Below are 18,766 nucleotides of genomic sequence, written 5' to 3'. Positions count from 1 at the left end.
CAGGTAGTTAGTACACAATGCACTTTGTCATCATGTGTCAACATTGCCTTGATGCAGAGAGTAACATTACACCATGTAAGAGTGTAATTGGATTGTGCTGGGATCCTTAAATCTGCATTTTCATTTACCAAAAGCCACAGCATTTGGAGAGCCATCTGCAATCGGGCGCCAGCCCCTCGGAGGGTTTCAGTGTGTAGAAAAACAAAGGACAGCCATAAAGCCGCTGAATGCAAACTTTATATTTACAGTCGGTAAGTGTATAAACATATATTACATTCTTACGATCTACAATACGTCGTTCTGCAGGGGGATGGATGTGAGAGTGGGCAGCAGCTGCCACATGAAATTGGACATCACGCGGGTGCGAAGGGAAAGAAATATCAGGAGGTCGACTGAAAGCAAAGGAGAGTCATGGAGAAGGGCTGACAGTGTCATCGCCCAACCAGACAAGGTGAGTAGACTCGGGGACGGGAGCAGGTGGCTCAGGGCTGCTGGAATCCCAGTGGAAGAGCAAATGGGGAGCACCTCATTTAGGGGGTGCTAAGGTGGGAAGGCTGAGCTGGTGGAAGTGACACCCGTGATCTAAGGGGAATTCAATTATATTCATTAGACAGGGGGTGTGAGGAAGGAGGAAGGGGAGAAGAAGAAGGAAATGAGAAGGGGGAGGGAGAGACACAGAGGAAGCAGAGAAGTAGGGTCAGGGAGAGACAGAGACACAGAGAGAAGGAGAGAAAGCAGAGAAGAGCATCACGGAGCAGAAAGACAAAGTGACAGAGGGCAGGGACTAGGAGAGAGCCGGCCTCGCTGTGCTCCCCCTGCTGTGCTCTCTGGGTCTGGCCCTCCTTGCCTGGGACCTCCTGCTCCTCCCGCCTTGGTGGGAGCTGGAGCCGGGACAGGAACCCGCTCCTCTCTCCCCACACCTGCCTTCTTACCGGCTCCATACCTGTGCAGGGAGTTGGGGACACATTCAAAATCACTCTGATTTCAAACAACCACATTAAAGCTCTCAGGACAGGCAGGGCCTCCCTCTCTCCCCCAAGGGCGGGCACCTCTGTCCCTCCATCTGTCCAAGCCCGCACAGGGGTATGGACGGGCCTCCTGAGGCCCACCTGCAGCACGGCGGGCCCCGGCTCACCCCAGCTCCCCAGCAGTGCCCCCCACACCACACCGACACCCACGTTAATCTCTGCAGCTGGGTCCGGGGGGACCCAGTGTGGACGGAGACCTGGTGTGGCCGTCCACAGGGCCGTCACAAAACGGCTCTCTGGTCCTTCCAGAGGAGCAGAGGGACCAGTGTCCCTTGGTGTTGAATTCGCCGTGACAACCGCTTCTCCTCTAAGATCCGCCTCTTCAAGGAAAGGACACGAGTGATGTTTGCCTGGTGGACCCACTGCAGAATGTCACCTGGAACCGATGCCCAGGCCACGGGGAGAGGGTGGGTGCTGGAAAGGCACCCGGTGCCTACGGGTGAGCGGCAGCTTTTAGAAAGCTGGCAGGGCAGTGGAGTACAGATTCAAACACAGCGATCTTGCCCCCCGAAGCCTGGTTCTTTGAACAGGATTGACATCCTGTGCCCTATATCCCTCGTTTATAAAGAAAGAAATGCCCCACATTGCCCAGAGGGTTTGTTCGTTTGTTCTGGAGATCTAGTTACAAAAACATTTGTGGCCTACTTGCCCATGTGCTCCCCTGCAATGCCTGTCAGCAGCCGCAGTGCCTGGGTCTAGGGAGGATGACATCCCGCCGTGACACCCGCTGGGAGCTGCCCACGCTCAGGACGCTGCCCCTGGTCCCACTCGCGACGGGATGTGTGCCTCGGCTCAAATCACTCACTGCCTCCCATCCATCCACTCCCATCGAGGCCCCTGAGTCTTGGAGTTCTGCAGTCTGCGGATGGTGAATTCTGGACCCACGTGGATTCCACAACATCCACAGGGCTTTGATTAAAGAGAGAAAGAGAGGGGCGGACAGAGGGGGGCTGTTCTCTCCTGGAAACTCTCGGAAGCTCAGTGATTCAGAACTCATCTTGTCTTCCAAGTTTTAAAAATCTCGCCGTGCACAATCCGCCTCGTCACACCGGCCAAGACACTGGATGCCAGAACGTGTGCATCAATCCTGACATGGGATAGGTGTTGTCTACCAGGGCTCTCCCGATATCGGGGCGATCTTATGTGGTCCTGTCACCTCACTCTTTCCCGGGGGCACCCTTGCCACACATCCCCAAATTAAAGGCTGAGAGGTGAGTGAGAACCAGCGTCTGCAAGTGCCCGGCTACACATCCTCACGTAACCTTTCCATGTAGCTGTGTGGCTGTCTGCTCTCCTCAGGGTCCAGGTCCTGGCAGACCCAGCTCACATCCTCACCACTGGTCGATATGGAGTTCACAGTGGGACATCCTTCATCCGAGGGGATGGTGGTGAACGTGGTGAATTTTACTCTTTTCCGTTTCGAGGTAGGGGACGTTGGGGGCTCACTTTTCTGATCCTTCCCTTCAGCAACTGGGGGTCCCGAGCACTTGAACAGCTGCCCATTGATGCTCTGCTGGGAGTTTGTGCTGAGGAGATACTTACTCTCTTCGAAATCCATGCCCCTGTCAATGGCAGTGATCTGCTCATCTTGGGAGGACGCAAAGTTCGTGTGGATCTCCAGCAGTTCCGACCGGTGGCTCAACCCAACCCAGTCGTGGGAGTGACTCATACCTTCTTGCTCCTCGAAGGGAACCTGCTTGCGCCTGTACTTCAACGCAAAGGCCACGCAGTTGATGAGGAAGACCATAATGGCCAGACAGAAGACGCCCAGCAGAGCGTACATGCCGATCTCCAGGTCACTCAGCCCTTTGGATGCCTGGGTGAGGCCATTCTCGTCCATCTCCCCATTGTCCCTGGGCAGGTCCCCCTGGGTGGGGAAGCTGGTGAGGTCGATGGGGATGGTCTGCAGGTGGCTGTCATCAATTAAGAGGCTTCCCTGGCTGTTCTTTCTCTGGAACGTTGACTTCTCTGTTGTAGATCCTCTTCCTTCCACGAGCCCCATGGAAGAACTGCCATAGGACTGTCCCCCCTGACTCCCCCATTCTTGAGAGGGTTTTTTGGCTCTTCTGTCACCGACATTATCTTCTAGGTGAACTCCTGACCCAGTGTATCTGCTGTCACTGGCATTGGGGTTAGCATCATTTTGGCCAAACTTAACTTTGACATTGGCTGTTCCCACAGCCAGCACACTCTTCCGCTTGGATTTCTGGCACGATTCGCTAATGATCATCTCAACTTTCACCAGAGCGCCCTGCCCTTCGGTTTCAGCAGCGAGTACGGGCCACTTGAATTTGGGGTCTTGGTGGATGGAGACCACTTTCTCATCCAGGGATGTGGTCACCAGGGAGAAGTCTTTCCCATCGTAGATATCCAAGGGGGTGATGGAGCCGTCACTGAACTGGACCCAGCAACTGATGGCTGCTTCCTGTCAAATAAAATAAGTCAATGAGCACGGGCCCCAGAGCTCACAGAACACCAAGTCTTTGTAAAGTAGGCATTCAGTGGCAAAGATGATGCAACAAGAACAAGCACTTTAAAGCAGTGCAGAAATAAGAGACCACATGCACGAGGGTCATGGAAGAGAACCGATGCTCACGAAGATGCAAAACCAAAAGAACACAACACGGCATTGACATGACAGCAAAGCAGGGCCCATACCAAACGCTCCATAATCAGATCTACTTTTCATCCCTGAACAGTTGAAAGAAAGATGGAGTCTTTAGGTGGTGCAAGATCTACTTCTGCATAACCATAAATCACATGTCAAAGGATGTTCCCGGTGAGTGAGATCACTTATGAGTGTCACTTATTTTTTTAAAATTATTCTATTTATTTATTCATGAGAGACACAGAGAGAGGCAGAGACACAGGCAGAGGGAGAAGCAGGCTCTATGCAGGGAGCCCGATGTGGGACTCGATCCCAGGACCCCGGGATCACGCCCTGAGCCGAAGGCAGATGCTCAACCACTGAGCCACCCAGGTGTCCCAAGTGTCACACATTTAAACTGAAAATACTTATTACATTATTTTTGGCCAAGGTCTGTACACATTTCAATCTCTTGGTGCTTTAGATCAACTTTCCTTGGGACGAGTCAGACCAGGCAAACCATAACGGAGGAGTTAATCTCTGACTTAATGCGAGCCTTTAATTTCAGGGAAGATGTCACTGTGCTTGACAGTGAACTGGTGACCCCATTGCTTCCTCTCTTCCCTAGATCTTGGAGAACCTGCTCTACCCAGAGCCCAAAAGAATGAATAGCCTGGAGAGGCACATGACCCCACACACCCAGCCACGATGCCATGGTGGATTGGACCAGGGACAAAGTGGCCATCAGAGCTGTTCATCTCAGCAGCTCTGAGCCAGTGGCTACTCTTTCTCTCTCTCAAATTTGAAATAAGACAGATGGAAGTGAAGACTTAGCTGTGGGAAGACGAGTGAAGGCTCAGGTAAGGTGGGGGGGGGGCAACCAGAATAAGCAAATGTTTGGGCCCAGCATTTATCACAGGGAAAGGAAAAAAATACACCAAAACAAAGCCACAGGGGAGGGAGTGGGGGCATGTGGATACCCCACCTCCTCTGAGCTCCTGCAGCTGGGGTCTGTGAAACCCTGGTAATAAACCCCTCGTTCTTCGAGCTTGCTTGAGTGGATTTCTCTTTCTTGCAACCAAAGAACCCCCCAGGGGACCATGAGTGAAGCCAGGTTTCTTCCGGAGCTGTTTGGTCTCTGGAAGTAGGAAGAACCCCTCCAATGTGATGGGTGGCTTCTGCTCCTCTTGCAGCTCAGCCACTAAATACTGCCATTGTTAGGTATTGGCTTAGACCAGCCACTGACTGCAGAATGCTGCCAAGACACAGCGCAAGGGCCCCTGGGCGTGACACTGATTCAACCGGGTTCTTCCAATCTGCCATGAAATTGGAGCAGGAAACTCAACCGCCATTGGATTTCCCAAAACCTGAGTGTCAGAGCCAAGTGCATGCGTGGACTAAGGGCCATCTGAACCAAGTATGGGGCAGACCACAGGGTAGTGTGTTCAGCTCTGCATGTTGGAAATGGATTAGCTCTTTAGCCTCATTCTCACTGTGTCTTATTGCTCCCTTAACTCCTGACAGGCGGTTGCCTGATTTTTATCACCCCATGAAGAGAGAAAGCAGCCCCCAGTTATTTCTCCTTTGTTATCTGTGCCTTGCATCCTGGCTGGCATTCTGCCCTGAGAAAAAGCAGGTTTGTCTTTGGCAAGAATTCATATCTGTTACTGGAATCATCTAGGTTCAAGGGTTTTATAATCCAAACCCCGGCACACAACAACCATAGTGAAGGGACAGAAGGATTAGCTAAGCCCTGATGAGCGCTGAGTGACAAGTACCGGCTGGGATAAGAGGACAAGTCTGGCTCAACTTGGAGCGCGGTCACAGCCTCAGCAGTGCTGGGGGTGGGGGTGCTGGGGGTACAGCTGCCAGGAAGGCTTCCCACCCAGAATGGAGGCTGCCAGGAACTCCCCACATGTCCTGGAGGCTCTCCAGCACCCCCACCAGGGGACAGTCCCGCTTCACAAGCCATAGAGAGAATCAGCAGCTGAGACCACTGTCTTGTTGCTCAGCAAGCTTCACCAAAGCTTCCATACTCCCTCCATAAAATAAAGCTTACCCACCTCTAATGAGGGAGAAGGACCTATAACATTTGCAAATGTCCTGTTTCCGGCGCCTGTTGGAAAGCATCAGGTCGACACACAAAAAACACTTGACATCCACATAGCACACTGTCAGCAGACACTGGTCTCAAATACAGAGAAAGGAGATGCTGATGGACATCACCACAGGGCCCCTACTCCCACCCTGAGCTAACTGCAAACCTGCTGAGAGCAGCTCCTCCGATCTCCCATCACCCCAGGCCCGCTACCCCATTTGCCTCGTGGGGACCGAGCAGCCAGCTGTGGGCACCTCCTGGCATCCCCTGTTTCACCACTGAGGGAAGGCAGCCACATCCGGGGCAGTGTGGGCAGCAGAAGAGAGGGAGGCAGTCCAGGCGACTACCTGAAAGCACTTGGCATTGTGGTGAATGGGGAGTGGAGTCCTCGTCCAGCCCCTAATCTCCTGGCGCCCTATAATCTTTTACCCTGGGCAAACTTTTTTTCCCTTGTAGCTCTGCTTAGGAGAGCTAGGAGGCATGAGCCAGACAGTCACCTGCCTCTCAAACCCCTCTTCAGGCTGAGAAACCCATGACATGAGATCCCACTGTTCTATGGAATTCCCCAGTTGGTGACTCCACCAGATAGGTAACCTGATCTAACGTGTGACCACACTCCACAATGTGACCTTGAGCGATATATGACTCACGCAGTGTAGGACCTGCTCCATGAATCACTCTACCTAACATGTGATCTGACCCGACTTTGGGATTCTTCCGGATGTCTCACTCACATGGTGCGTGACCTCCTCTGATGTGTGACCCACCTGATGTGTGACCTAACCTGATGTATGATTCACCTGGTGTGTGACATAACCTGATACATGACCTCACCTGATGTGTGACCCACCTGATCGGTGTCCCACCTGGTGTGTGACCCCAGCCCTGCCCCTGTACCTGTCTGGGTCTTTGCAGAAGCTCCTGAGCCACTGCAGTAGCAAAGATGGCTTTGTTGCTCCCTGGGCTGAGCTGTAGGGAGAGTGACAGCCCTGTCACCAGCTGGACCCCAAGGTCTGTGATGGTCACCTTCTCATCTAGCACGGTGATGGTCTTTTCTGCCAAGATGGCATCTGACAGAGGTGACAGGATCTGAAAGGCAGAACCAACATGTAAAGAAACACTTTCTGTGGTCCCAGAATTTCCTCCAATGGCATAAATGATGCTCACGGAGACAGACGAATGAGCCAGAATGAACAGAATGGGTCTTTTCCATTGAAGTCTTCTTCCAAAGGACATATCTCTCTTGTGAAAATATAATGTATTTTTAAAGTAACAGAGAGGTGGTGTCTGGCAGCAGAAGGGGGGACCTGGTGCCTCACCCCACTCTACGGACAAACCTCACTACCCACTAGGCACCACCATGGTCCCTCAGAGGAGGAGTTAACATCGTCATTCCCTGAGTGCTAGGTTTATGATTCTTGTACTGCACTGGCATTTTTCTGTTATCTAGTGCATATCTTATTTAAAATTATTTTACTTAAATAATTGATTTAAGAAATTTCACAGCATCAAGGAGAAATGATTTTGATGTGCGAGCTGGATATTTATATGTTTCTCTCTTACATATGAGAGGGGAGACCGTGTCTGTGTGTCACCTGCGTCATCTCGTGTGTCACAGCTCACATTCCCGACCTTGGGAAACACTGAGCTTTTGGGAGACCAGCTGACATCCCCAGAAACAGAGCTGTGAGTCTCTGCCGTGGGTGCTAACATCCCAGAGTCTCATTTCTCCCGTGGACACCTATGGCATCCAGAGGAAATGAAGCTTATTCTCCACTTAGATCCTGCGGAGGAAATCTTGCTTTTGTGGAGCCGCTTGTCCTGCTCACCCCGCACTCAGGTTTGAAGAGTTAGCTTTGCTCCCCGTGGACGTAACCCAGGTCTTCTTCAACCTGCTTTCCCTACGTACTTCTCCCTGCGAGGTGGTGCTGATAATTACGAAGACAAATGTCAAGATGGCAGTTTCCCCAAGATCCCTTAAATTCGTTTATCAAGCTCCACATTTCTACCCAAAAACCAGTTTCGGTCTCTAAGTCTGGTTGGGGCAATTTGAATGGCAGTGAGCATGAGATATGAGTCCCCAGAAGAAAGTGGACAAATGGACTTATAACCCAGGAGGACTGAGTGGGAATAAAGAAAAGGTCTCAGGACTTGCTGCCCCACTAGGACAGGGTCCGCGTTGAACACGTGGCCTACGTCCACCACCGCAAGCCCTGACTCGTGCTATTCTTCTTCTGGCCCTTATGCTACTGCTTAGGGGAGTGGTTAATGCCACACTGGTTCCAATCTCTGACTAGCTCCAATACTGACACCTGGAGATTTAAACCAAAGATCTAAATCCCTTCAGTCTATCCACAGGTTTAGATCTTTCAATGAAAAGTCAATCGTGGAGGTTTTTGAGCTCTCGTCTAGGGCACAGATATGTTTTGTTTGACATAAATAAAACTTTAAGATAGAATTCATGGCCATGCTTTAAAAAATGAGAGGATGTCATGCAAAGAGATTTCTTGAGGGACACCTGGGTAGGTCAGCAGTTGAGTATCTATCTGCCTTTCGCTCAGGGTGTGATTCCAGGGTCCTGGGATCCAGTTACGCATCGGGCTCCCCACAGGGAACCTGCTTCTCCCTCTGTCTATGTCTCTGCCTCTCTCTGTCCAGTGTCTTTCAAGAATAAATAAAGAAAATCTTTAAAAAAGGAACAAAACAAAACAAAGAGATTTCTTGCTTTTCTGGAAAAGTTGCAACATCTGGCTGTGCTAGATTTGCATTTTCTTTGGCAGCTCTGGGATGTGACTGGCAGCCCCATCCTCCCCACACTCCTCATCAGGCCCCATCCTGTTCTCAGCACCTGGGGCCCAAGTGAGTTGCTGTCTTTTGGCTCACACCCAGCCTGCTTCGCTCACTGTCATCTTCTCTGGTCTTAGACACCATCGGATCATGTGACCTCTGGGTCACTTCAAATCCATTTATTTTCCTCCTCGAGTAAAATGATGTCTTTTATATACCAACCGATTTTCCAGAATGGATATGCTTTAAATCTTGCATAATCCAAACTTTCACTGATGAGGCTTCTCACATGCAGCAGTGTCAGAGACCCCACTGTCAGGCTAGTAGCAGGATCAGGGCAGCCATGGAGCCATCATATTTGTTCTTAGACAGGAGGTAGATGACTAAACCCAGGGGACCTCCTGGAACAGTGTCTGGGGGAGTGTTTTTTCCAAAACCCCATGTTGCACCCTTGTCCTCTCCCATCTGTTCCTGGGGAACAGGTGCTTCCAAGATGATGAAGAGCATAACAACTTTGTTCCTTTCCTCAGCTTGCTTCTGAGATGTCCTAGTTTTCACATGGCCTGGGGTGGGACTTGAGGCAGCATGGCCTCACGGTGGAGGGAACGCTGTTACCCATGCTGATGGTCAGTGGGGCAGGGGGCTCAGGGAGAAGCTGTTGGCCATGCCCACGGTCCCCATGAGGCCAGCTCACATCCGGACCTTTCTCTCCAAGGTGGTAACACCTGCCATGCTGTAGAGACGACAGCATCCTGGGCTTTCAGACATAAACCAACCAGAGAAGCCATCCAGTGTTTGTCAAATGCAAACCATACGTGAGCAATTTCAAGACTCTTGTCATATCCTGACACCACTTATATAATTTAGGTATGACCTAAATGACAAACAGTTCTCATCTGGGAGAGAAGATGCAGGGATACAGAGACAGGGTCCTTGCCCTGGGGGTTGCTTACCTGAATGGTGGTCATCCCAAGCTCCTGGCCAATCAGGACTTGTCCCCCTCGCAGCTTGGCAATCCGGGGCTCCTCTACCTGCATGAAGTCATTCACTAGCTCCGTGATGTCCACCTGCCAGTCTGAGCCCAGCAGGTGGGCCAGGTGCCCGCCGCGGTCGGCCGCCTCGGCCACAAACTGTGTCAAGACCCGCACCATGGCATGCTGGTACTGGAGCGTGCAGCCGCGACCCCCCCTCCTGTCGTCGTCCTCCTCTTCCTCGCTGTCGCGAGCTGGCCTGTCAAAGAGTCAGGTCTGGTTAGTAGTTCTGACTCGGGCCGGTGGCAGGGGCTGTGCGTGGAGTGTGGCAGGGGCTGCAAAGGCGAGTGGGCAGTGAGCCAGCCTGGTGGGGCTCAGACAGTGCACGGGTGATACCCTGAATACCTGACCAAAGGTGCGACACGAGTCCTGACACCCTGAAGGAGCTGGTGTGGTCAGCAGTGCTCCAAGGTGTCCCCATTGAGCCCCACCTCCCGGAATGCAGTCGGTGGAGTCTCCTCCCTTTGGCTGGGAGCTGCACCTAGTAACCTTCCTCCAGTGGAAGATTACAGCCAAAGTTAGGGGAGGTCACTTCTAGGATTCTGCTTTAAAAAGACTATGACATCTGTCTTGCTTGGTATTCTTTCCTTGGTCTTCTCTTGCTTGCCCTGATGGAGGGAGCTGCCATCATCCTACGGGGATGTTGCGATCATCCTACGGGACTAGCCATCTGCCAGGACAACAGCCAACGAGGAAGCGGGACCCTCCGTTCCATAGCCTGTGAGGAGCCAGGGCTGCCGATGGCCACGTGGGCTTGCATGCGGAGCCCTCCCCACCCTGAGCTCCAGTTGGCACCCAGACCACAGCTGTGAGAAACCCGGCTACACCCAGGCTGTGTTCCTGAGGCGGAGACACTGTGAGATCATATGCATCTTCTTTAAGGCACTATGTTTGGGGACAAGGCATTGAGTTGTGCTGCACGAATATGCTAGGGCTGTGCGGATGCCTGCTATCGCCCCATAGACGAGCACACAGGGGGTTAGCGTTGAACTCAAGGTAAGGTAACATGACAGTAAACACAGAAAGGACCGGGAAGCTTTGGCCTGGGGACCGATGTTAGCTGCTCCCCTCGTGTCTGACTCTTTCCGTACAGTTTTTTCTGGCACATCACGGCATCCAAACAACAGCCCGGGTCTGTGGCCAGACCTGAGCTAGACAGCCCTGGCGCTGCGATGCGCCACGATCAGACTCAGCCAGTCCCCTGGCGCGTCCTCCCGGCCGCACTAACCTCTCCTAACCCCAGTGGCTAGGGGAGGATCCCTGCAGAAAACACCTCCTGGCCCTGCATCCTTGAAGCTGTCCTCTCTCCCAGGACCACAGGACAGACAGGTGGAGCTCCAAGGGCAGGGACGTGGAGAGGATCCCTCTGAGGAGTGCCAGCTCTCTTCCCCTGCGGAGCGCACGCAGCATGAGTGCTCCCTTCTCTGATTGCCTACGCTCATTTTCGACTTTCTACACGTGGCCAGCATGCGGATCCTCAAGCATGCATTTCTCTAGGGTGACAGAGTCCCCGAACAAAGAGCCTGTCCTCTTGCTACTCTCTTGGTCCCTGCTGACCCATGTGGATAAAGGAGACCTGTCCCCCCAGCAGATATCACCAGAGTAAAAGGCCAGGGCCATGGGTGACCAGCCAGGGGATGGTGGCTGAAACCTGGCCAGTCAGTGCATGTCATCACTACCGTGACTGCTTCAGGAATGGGCACAAAGCCCATGTGAGGCTAACCTAACTCCAGGACTTCTGCTGGGACCAAGGGGAAAGAGAGGATGCATTTTCCGCAAATCTGGACCTGCAGGAGAAACACCTGGTAGAGCAGGAGGCCAACATACAGCAAAGCAGCCTGAGAGGTGGGGACAGACACCATCCTTAGGCTGCCATTTGAATCCCTGGATCCAGCCATGCCTGAAATCAGCTACTCTGCAAAGTTCCATTTTTTAGCGAAGCATATTTGACTGGGGGCTCTGAGAGGGGGTTGTGACTAGCACACCCACCTTTTGTTGGAGATGATGGGCACCCTCCAGCCCTTGATCTGGTTGAGCTCGGTGTCTGAGACCTCAATCTGCAGCGGGAGCCGGGGAACCCACACCGTCATCTCCAGAGGGCTGCTCAGGTGCTGGTAGGTGAAGTTTACCACCACGTTCACCTTCCCTTTCATTTCCTTCCCATTGACAAAGACATAGTCACATCTGTCAGACACCTGTGAGGAGGAGAGAGGGGTGGGGAGCATGTGAGTTCTCACTGTATCCCGTCGCCTCGGGAGCAGCAGGCAAGGTGGAGGAGGCGGGGAAAAGTGCCCTCGCCCTTTGCGGGAGGATGAGCCCTGGAGTGGATGCCGCCCACTGCTCTCTGCTGCAGCACATTCAGTGGGCGTCCGACTGCTTCTCCTGGGACCCCTTCTTCTAGTCTGCACACAGCCCCCAGGCGCTGTGGGCACGCTGCCGACCTCTTTTGCTGCTCCTCCTCTGCCAGGTGGCCCATCCCTTGGGTGCCAGGAGCAGTGCCCTCAGCTACCTGGTAGCTGTGTGCTGCCCGTGTGCCTCTTGGCCCGCCAGCCCCTGGTTTGCCTGGAGGAGGGACAGTCTGGGTGCATGGCCACCACGCCAGGTGCCTCCTGTGGTCTGGCTGAGGCCAGTTTCACTGGAACCACCCTGCTGGGTTTCCCTCACCTGTGCACCTGTGGGTCCTGTGTTCTCTTGCTCCCATATGGATTTCCCCCAGAGAACATCCCTTCACAGTCATCGGGACGGATCTGATGCATACTCTTCATGGTTCCTTACTGAGTCCCTCAGGACTTCTCCCCACCTGCCCAACAGGGTCGCTACCCCCATTGGTGTCCCTTCCTTCACGTGTCCTGTCCTGACCCCCACTCCCTCGCTCTTCCTCATGGAGCCACTCCCCGGGTAAGCCCATGTCCCAGGCTCTGTGTTCCCGACAATCCAGACAGGGAGATGCAGGTGCACGTTAGCTCATGCCATCCCTCCCTGGGGCAGGGGCAGAGCCCAGCTGGGCACGGAGGGGGGTGCTCTGCAGTCCGAGGTCTCAGCTACTGCCCCGTGCAATGCTGTTCCTCCTGCCTGCGTCTGAAAGAAGAGCCGAGTTCAGTGAAGGGGCCTCCCCTTCCTCCAGTCCTGGTTTTCTAGCAATCCAGGGGCGTTTCTCCTCATTCTAAAGAAGTGGGTTAAGTGTGCCAGGCTAACTCGTAGCCCCAAAGAAGTCAGGTCCTAAGCTCCTGGAACCTGGCAGTGTTACCTTTTTTAGCAAAAGGGACTTAGCAGACCTCGTCCAGTTAAGGATATTGGGATGGGCATGTTATCGTGGGTCATCGGGGTGGGCTCTGAGTGTAATCTGAGTGCTCTTAGCAGGAAGGAAGCAGAAGGAGGTTGGTGGCTGCGGCACAGGAAGGCCACGTGCCATGGGAGCAAAATGCCACGCTGCTGACTGTGATGACACAGGACAGGACGGAGACACCTCCAGAAGCTGGAGAGGTAAGGAAATGCTTCCCCCTTGAACCTCAGGAGGGAGCGCAGCCCGCTCACCTCTGGTGCCCAGACTGCTGAACTGCCTCCAGACTCCTGCCCTCCAGAAGGTGCTGTGTGACACCCCAGGTGTGCAGTGGTGTGTTCCAGCAGCCCCCGCATGTGGACAGAAGCCCAAAGTGAGTGTGGAGGGAGCACCCACATTTACTGAGCACCTAACACATGTGCCGACTGGCAGCTGAGCACCATGCATGCGGTCCCAGGTGTTTCTGTCCTTGTTTCACAGATGGCCAGCCTGAGGCCCCGAGACATTTGGTAGTGCTTCCCTGGGATGCACAGCTGGAAACGCAGAGCCCAGACCTGCGGCCAGTCCACCCTGCTGCCTCCTCCTGCAGCTGCCCCATCCCTGCCTGGATGGTCCTCCCTTCAGTGCTCAGAGGGGTGTGAAGAAAGCAAAGCAGAAATTATCAGGTTGTTCAAACATCTGTGGCGAGGCAGCAGCGATACCAAACACACAAAGGGGCACCAAGAGCTTCGGCGTCTGAAGATGGTCAACAGCTCTGTGGAGAACCATGGACATGGGCCCGTTTACGAGTCACAGGAGGTTGTCATCCTAAGTATCCGCCAATAGCAAAAGTGCTTAAATCTGGTTGAAAGGACAAATGGAAGGGCCCAGGTGGCTTTGTCAGCACTGTGGTCTGGCCACAGGTCTCCCTACCACTGGCCTGTTATCTCAGGCTTTTTCTTTTTCAAGTCTTTAGAATTCAGGCTGAATTGTCACAGATAAGCTGAGTGGGGAATAGAGAGGGAGGGAGGGGGAGGAGGGGGGAAGGGAAGGGGGAAGGAGGGAATGGAGAGGGCGGGAGGGAGAGGACAAGGGAAGGACGAGAAGGGGGAGGGAGGGGATAAAGGTGGAGGGAGGGGACGGAGGAGGAGGAAGGAAGAGGGAGAGGACAGGGGGAGAAGGGGATGGAGGGAGGAAGGCCAAAGTGTAAGACCTGTTTCAGGGACAGGGGCTGTTTCATGAATGTACCTTTCTGGTCCTCTTGCTGAAGCAGGTGTTCTAAGAGGAAGAGGTGAGAGAGCACCTTAGGCACGCCTGCCACCAAGAGCCTCCATGGAAGACAGAGCAGGTGCTGAGGTCGATCGTGAATGTAGAGCTAAGTCTTCATGTTGTGCTTTGCTTTGCTTTTTTTTTGAAATTCAGTGTTTATTCCTCAAAGTAATAAGGAAAAGGAGGATCTAGACACGAGTGAAAGATGAAGGAAGGTAGGACTTCACAACTATGCACCTAGGAGCAAGAGGTGGGGGCAGCGGGGTCAGAGGCAGGAACTGCAATACTGGGGCTGGGGGCGGGGCACTCAGGTAGAGGTGTGCCATATGTGCAAGTGTGCACACGTGTGTGGGCGTGTGCACATGTGTATATGCCTGTGTGTACACATGTGCAGGGTACACACAAATGTGAGTGCATGTATGTGTGGGCTTTGTGTACCCGTGTGGGCGTGCAGGTTTGTGTGCATGCAGGTGCGCACATGTGTGTGTGTGTGTAAGGATGCATCACGTGTTTATGGCAAGTAATAAAAACAAACTGTCTGACTGGAGGGTCTGTGAATCTCCGCCCCTACAGTTCTCTGGTAGCCAGAGTCTGCGTGGAGGCCGTGAGTGGGAGTGCTCAGCAGCAGTGTCTGGCCACTGTTTGGGCACACAGAGGGACTCTCCTAGTGCACGTTGCTCGACAGGGATGGGACTACCTTGATAATAAGTTGTGAGCAGGTACCATGTGTCACCTCCTTGTGGGAATACTTAATTTCCCAGGAGGGACCTCCTAGGGCTCCCTGTCCATGGTGCCGGCAGGGCTGGTGGTGGTGACTCCGGCCTCGGAGCCCCGCAGCCTGGACCCTTGAGAGCAGAGACCCCCACAAAGCTGTGGACATAGGTGGCACGTGACAGTGGTGGCAAGCACAGCTGTCTCATTTGAAGTCGCTGATACCCCTGGATTATGTTACTTCACGTGGACCAAGCTATTTCCACCCCAGCAACGTGCACAGACATGTTCTGATCACTGAATTAATAGAGAAAAAGTGCACCAAATTAACAGATTTTGTGGATTGGGGGAGGGGGATGAATGAGACACATGAAGGCAGATGAAATAATGAGGAGTGGGGGTGGCTAGGAAGATCCTAATTCCTGAAAACACAACATAAGCCAGGAACGTACCTGGGGTCTGACCCCGGGGCCAGAGGACTTAGTTATAAATAAGCATCTTTCCATAATGCCCAATGTAGGGGACCCCACCCCCCAACGCTTCCTAATACTATGGCTTTATAAGGATGGAAAGGGGGTGCAAAGGAAGGAAATGAAATTCTAAAAGGAGCGACTTGTGGCCTTGAACTCTTCACCTTGGACAAGTCTCCGGGGAGATTGGAGGGGATCCGAAGAGAGAACGAGATCCCACCCAGGAAGGACTTTGCCAGTGAATGAAAGGGGACGTCTGGAGCCTATGCACTGGATAGCTCAGGGGCACAGCACCTACCTGGGGGTACCAATGTTCATAATGGCACAGTTTGGGGACTACGGTGCTAATGGGCCCAGCTTGTTGCCATTTTTGAGGGGACCTCAGCCTGGGTGTGTCAGGAATCTTTCTCTGTCTATGACTCAGCTTGGGCTGTGAGTCAGGGGGCTACCGCCTTGCTGGCTCTCCTGGTCCCTTGTTGCTTCCAAATGTGGTCTAGCCCATCCAGGGGATGCAGAAAAGGGGAGTGTGTAAAAATACCCCAGAGAGAGGGAGAGGGAGAGTCACATGGAAGACATAATTCAGTTAAAGATTTGGAGATGAGATTATCCTGAATTTGGGGGCAGGCTGCAAAAGCGATCAGTATCCACGTAAGGGAAAAATAGGGGGAGATTTGGCAGACAGGAGAGGAGGAGGCCCTGTGGAGATGAGGCCGATGTAGCAGGGACCACATGTGGCCACACGTGCACGAGCGCTGGCTGCCTCGAGCCCCTGCAAGAGGCAGGAGCAGACTCTGCCCTGGAACCCCCCAGGGGGCATCATGCAGGCTTCTGGCCTCCAGAACTGTGAGGAAAGCATTCCTGTTGTTGAAGACGCAAGCTCATGGTGACTTGTCCGAATGGCCGCAGGAGACTAACTCATCACCTGGCATGGCTGTCTGTGCTCTGTGCCCCAATTACAGGCCTTACTTCTGGGGCTTTCCTCATTGAGCCTCTTGCACAAGGCACCAGCCCACAGCTGGGTCCAGGGAACCTGACTGAAGGCTGGGCCCACCCTGAGATAGGAAGATACCAGCCTGGTTCCCCAAGAGCCCACCTGGGTCTGCCTGCATCCTGTGGTCTCCCCAACAGCCAGATGGGCAGGACTTGCCCATCTGGCCCTCAGGCCCCCATCTCCCTGACTGTCATCAGATGAATGGACACACGCATCAGTCCAGATGAGCAGACAAGACCTGGCCATTCCTTCCGAATGACCCTGCATGGTCTGAGGGAAAGATTGGGTGGGACTCGACCCTCTCTCAGAGTCTGCTTCCAGCCAGCTGTGCCATTATAAGGATATTGTTAATAATTTTGACTCTGCTATGCACAGTCCATCACTTCTGTGAATTTAATGCCATTCCTCTTTCCTTGAATACTGTAGGAATTTAAATCTTACTTAAATTATCACTAACATTCATGGTAAAATTTATGTTCTTCTATTTTTTTTTTCTTTCCTTTTTCTCCCCCAAAGAGCTAGAGGTAAGGATGTTAAAATTCTACCCCTCCACCCAGATTTGGCCAAAGTAAACAGCCGACAGGAATATTTGCATTCAATTCCCAAGCCAGGTTTTACCTGTTTGAGATTAGTCTTTATCCTGCACAAAAATCATACAATTAATAATAGTGGTAACGACAAAAGCGGTGTCTAATCTTTACTGAGTGTTTATGACACGGAAGGAACCTATGCTGAGCATCTAATATGCAATTCCACGTAATCCTCAAAATAATTCTGTTGGGGGGTACTATTGCCCCATGTTCCAGATGAGAAACAGGCACCGTATCCCATAGCCATGAGGGGCGCGGTCCACTGGCTAACTGCTCAGAAGACAGCTTTATCTGGCTTATCACGCTAGGCGAATTTATCGGGAGGCCACCTACCTCACTGGTGTCTGTTAATAAAACGTAGGCAGGCTCCTGCCAAAGGACAAGTAAGTTTTCAGTGGACACGTGGAGGAGCAGGAGCCGAGGCTATGTGTGCAGGGGGAGTAAGAGCTGACTGTGCATCGATGGCCCTGTTAGGAGCTCACCTGCAAGCCCCCCATGTCCCTCTGTGGAAGCCCTGGCTCCCAGGACCTCAGAATGTGACTGAATTTGCAGACAGAGCCTAGAAAGTGCTGATAAAGTGAAGACATGGCCCTTAGTGGGGGAGAGAGCAGGACACGCAGAGGCCCTGGGGTGCTTGCATGCAGAGGGGAGACCATGTGTGGACACAAGGAGGGGGCGGCCGTCCCCAAGAACAGCAGCCTCAGGAGAAGCCAGCCCTGCCAGCACCCTGGCCTTGGATTTTCAGACCTAGTATCGTAGGAAAAGCAAAGTCTGCTGTTTAAGCCCCTGGCTGGGGTATCTCCCTATGCGGCCTGAACTCAATGATGCAGCCCCTGACCCGATTCCCAGAGCCTGTTTTCCCATCAAGGGAGGAGACGGTCTGAGTGCAGGGGGCCCGTGGTGCCCAGTGGGAGCTTCACATGGTGGAGAGCGGGTGCCCAGGACTGTCTGCTGGCTCCCTTCCCAGGGCTTACACGCAGGGGCTGTCTCATCCTGGACAGTCATCCAGCACGGTGGGGGACGAGGCCCACTGTGCAGAGTGGGAAACCGAAGTACCACGTGGTTGGGGGACCAGTTCAGGTTTGCAAGGCTGGGAAGTGCTGAGGTTTGCATGCAGGCCGTCTTGGCCCCCTTCTGACACCACAATAGTGTGACCACGGAGGTCTCTGGGGAGCAGACCCCGAGACAGGAGGTCTATGAGGCAGCAGCACCCGTGAAGGGAGTGGGAAGGGGCGCAGGGCAGGTGAGGGGCTCTCTGGTCAGGTGCAGATGTGATGGCACCCCTGCTGGCTGCACCGAGGGCCCAGGGCCAAGGCCGGCTGCCCAGGAGAGGAGCCGGGGCCTCATGCCACCATCTTCGTCATCAGCCAGCTGGGGCCCCCCGAGGAGCAGCACACCTCAGCTTGGAATCGAGGGGCCCAAGGAGCTCAGTCGCCAACACTCCTGCGGCAGAGCTGAGAGCCCTTTCTGGAGGAGCATCCCTAGCACCACCCAGGCCTCTTATTTATGACACCAAACACGGATATTCTGGCATCTTTGGAATCACCTGTATGCGATAGCCTATTTTTCCTTCTAAAACCCTAAATTTAAGTTCCCAGGAAGCTCTGTTATTTTAAAATCAAACCCAAACCTTCTTACAAGCTGACGTTCCCACTCGCGGTGTTCCCCTGGGTCAGAAGGAATAATGTACTTGGTGAATGCTCCCTTGTCTTTGTTCTCCAAACAACCCAAAGTGTGACCTGGGCCACAGGATGACAGGGGGCACGTGTCCCATATCCCCCTGGGCCGGCAGGAGCCGCGCACATGGAGGCTCTTGTGTGTGTGCATCTCCTTCTAGGGCAGCTGGAGAAACGGCTCCCCATTAATCACAGGCAGATACATGGACCAAAGAACGGACACGGAGGGAAAAGGGGAATCCTTGGGAAAAGCATCTCTTAGAGGACTG

The 18,766-nt window shown here is 53.4% G+C and overlaps 1 protein-coding gene across 2 annotated transcripts in view; it reads right to left on the bottom strand.

Moving 5' to 3' along the window:
• Positions 1–219: 219 nt before the first annotated feature.
• TMEM132D (transmembrane protein 132D) overlaps positions 220–18,766 on the bottom strand; it is a 583,143-nt gene continuing 564,596 nt past the window's right edge. For both annotated transcript variants that reach the window (XM_072722657.1, XM_072722658.1), the window contains exons 6-9: positions 11,521–11,726; positions 9,454–9,730; positions 6,611–6,802; positions 220–3,453 (exon numbers count right to left, since the gene is read on the bottom strand). In XM_072722657.1, the coding sequence (XP_072578758.1) occupies positions 2,272–3,453; positions 6,611–6,802; positions 9,454–9,730; positions 11,521–11,726 (1,857 nt within the window). In that variant the 3' untranslated portion in view covers positions 220–2,271. The remainder of the gene's footprint in view (positions 3,454–6,610; positions 6,803–9,453; positions 9,731–11,520; positions 11,727–18,766) is intronic.

Source organism: Vulpes vulpes, chromosome 10 (assembly GCF_048418805.1).
Source record: "Vulpes vulpes isolate BD-2025 chromosome 10, VulVul3, whole genome shotgun sequence".
In the NCBI taxonomy this organism is placed as follows: Eukaryota; Metazoa; Chordata; class Mammalia; order Carnivora; family Canidae; genus Vulpes; species Vulpes vulpes.
Note: the sequence above shows the minus strand (reverse complement) of the source record. Positions and strands in the feature narration are given on the sequence as shown.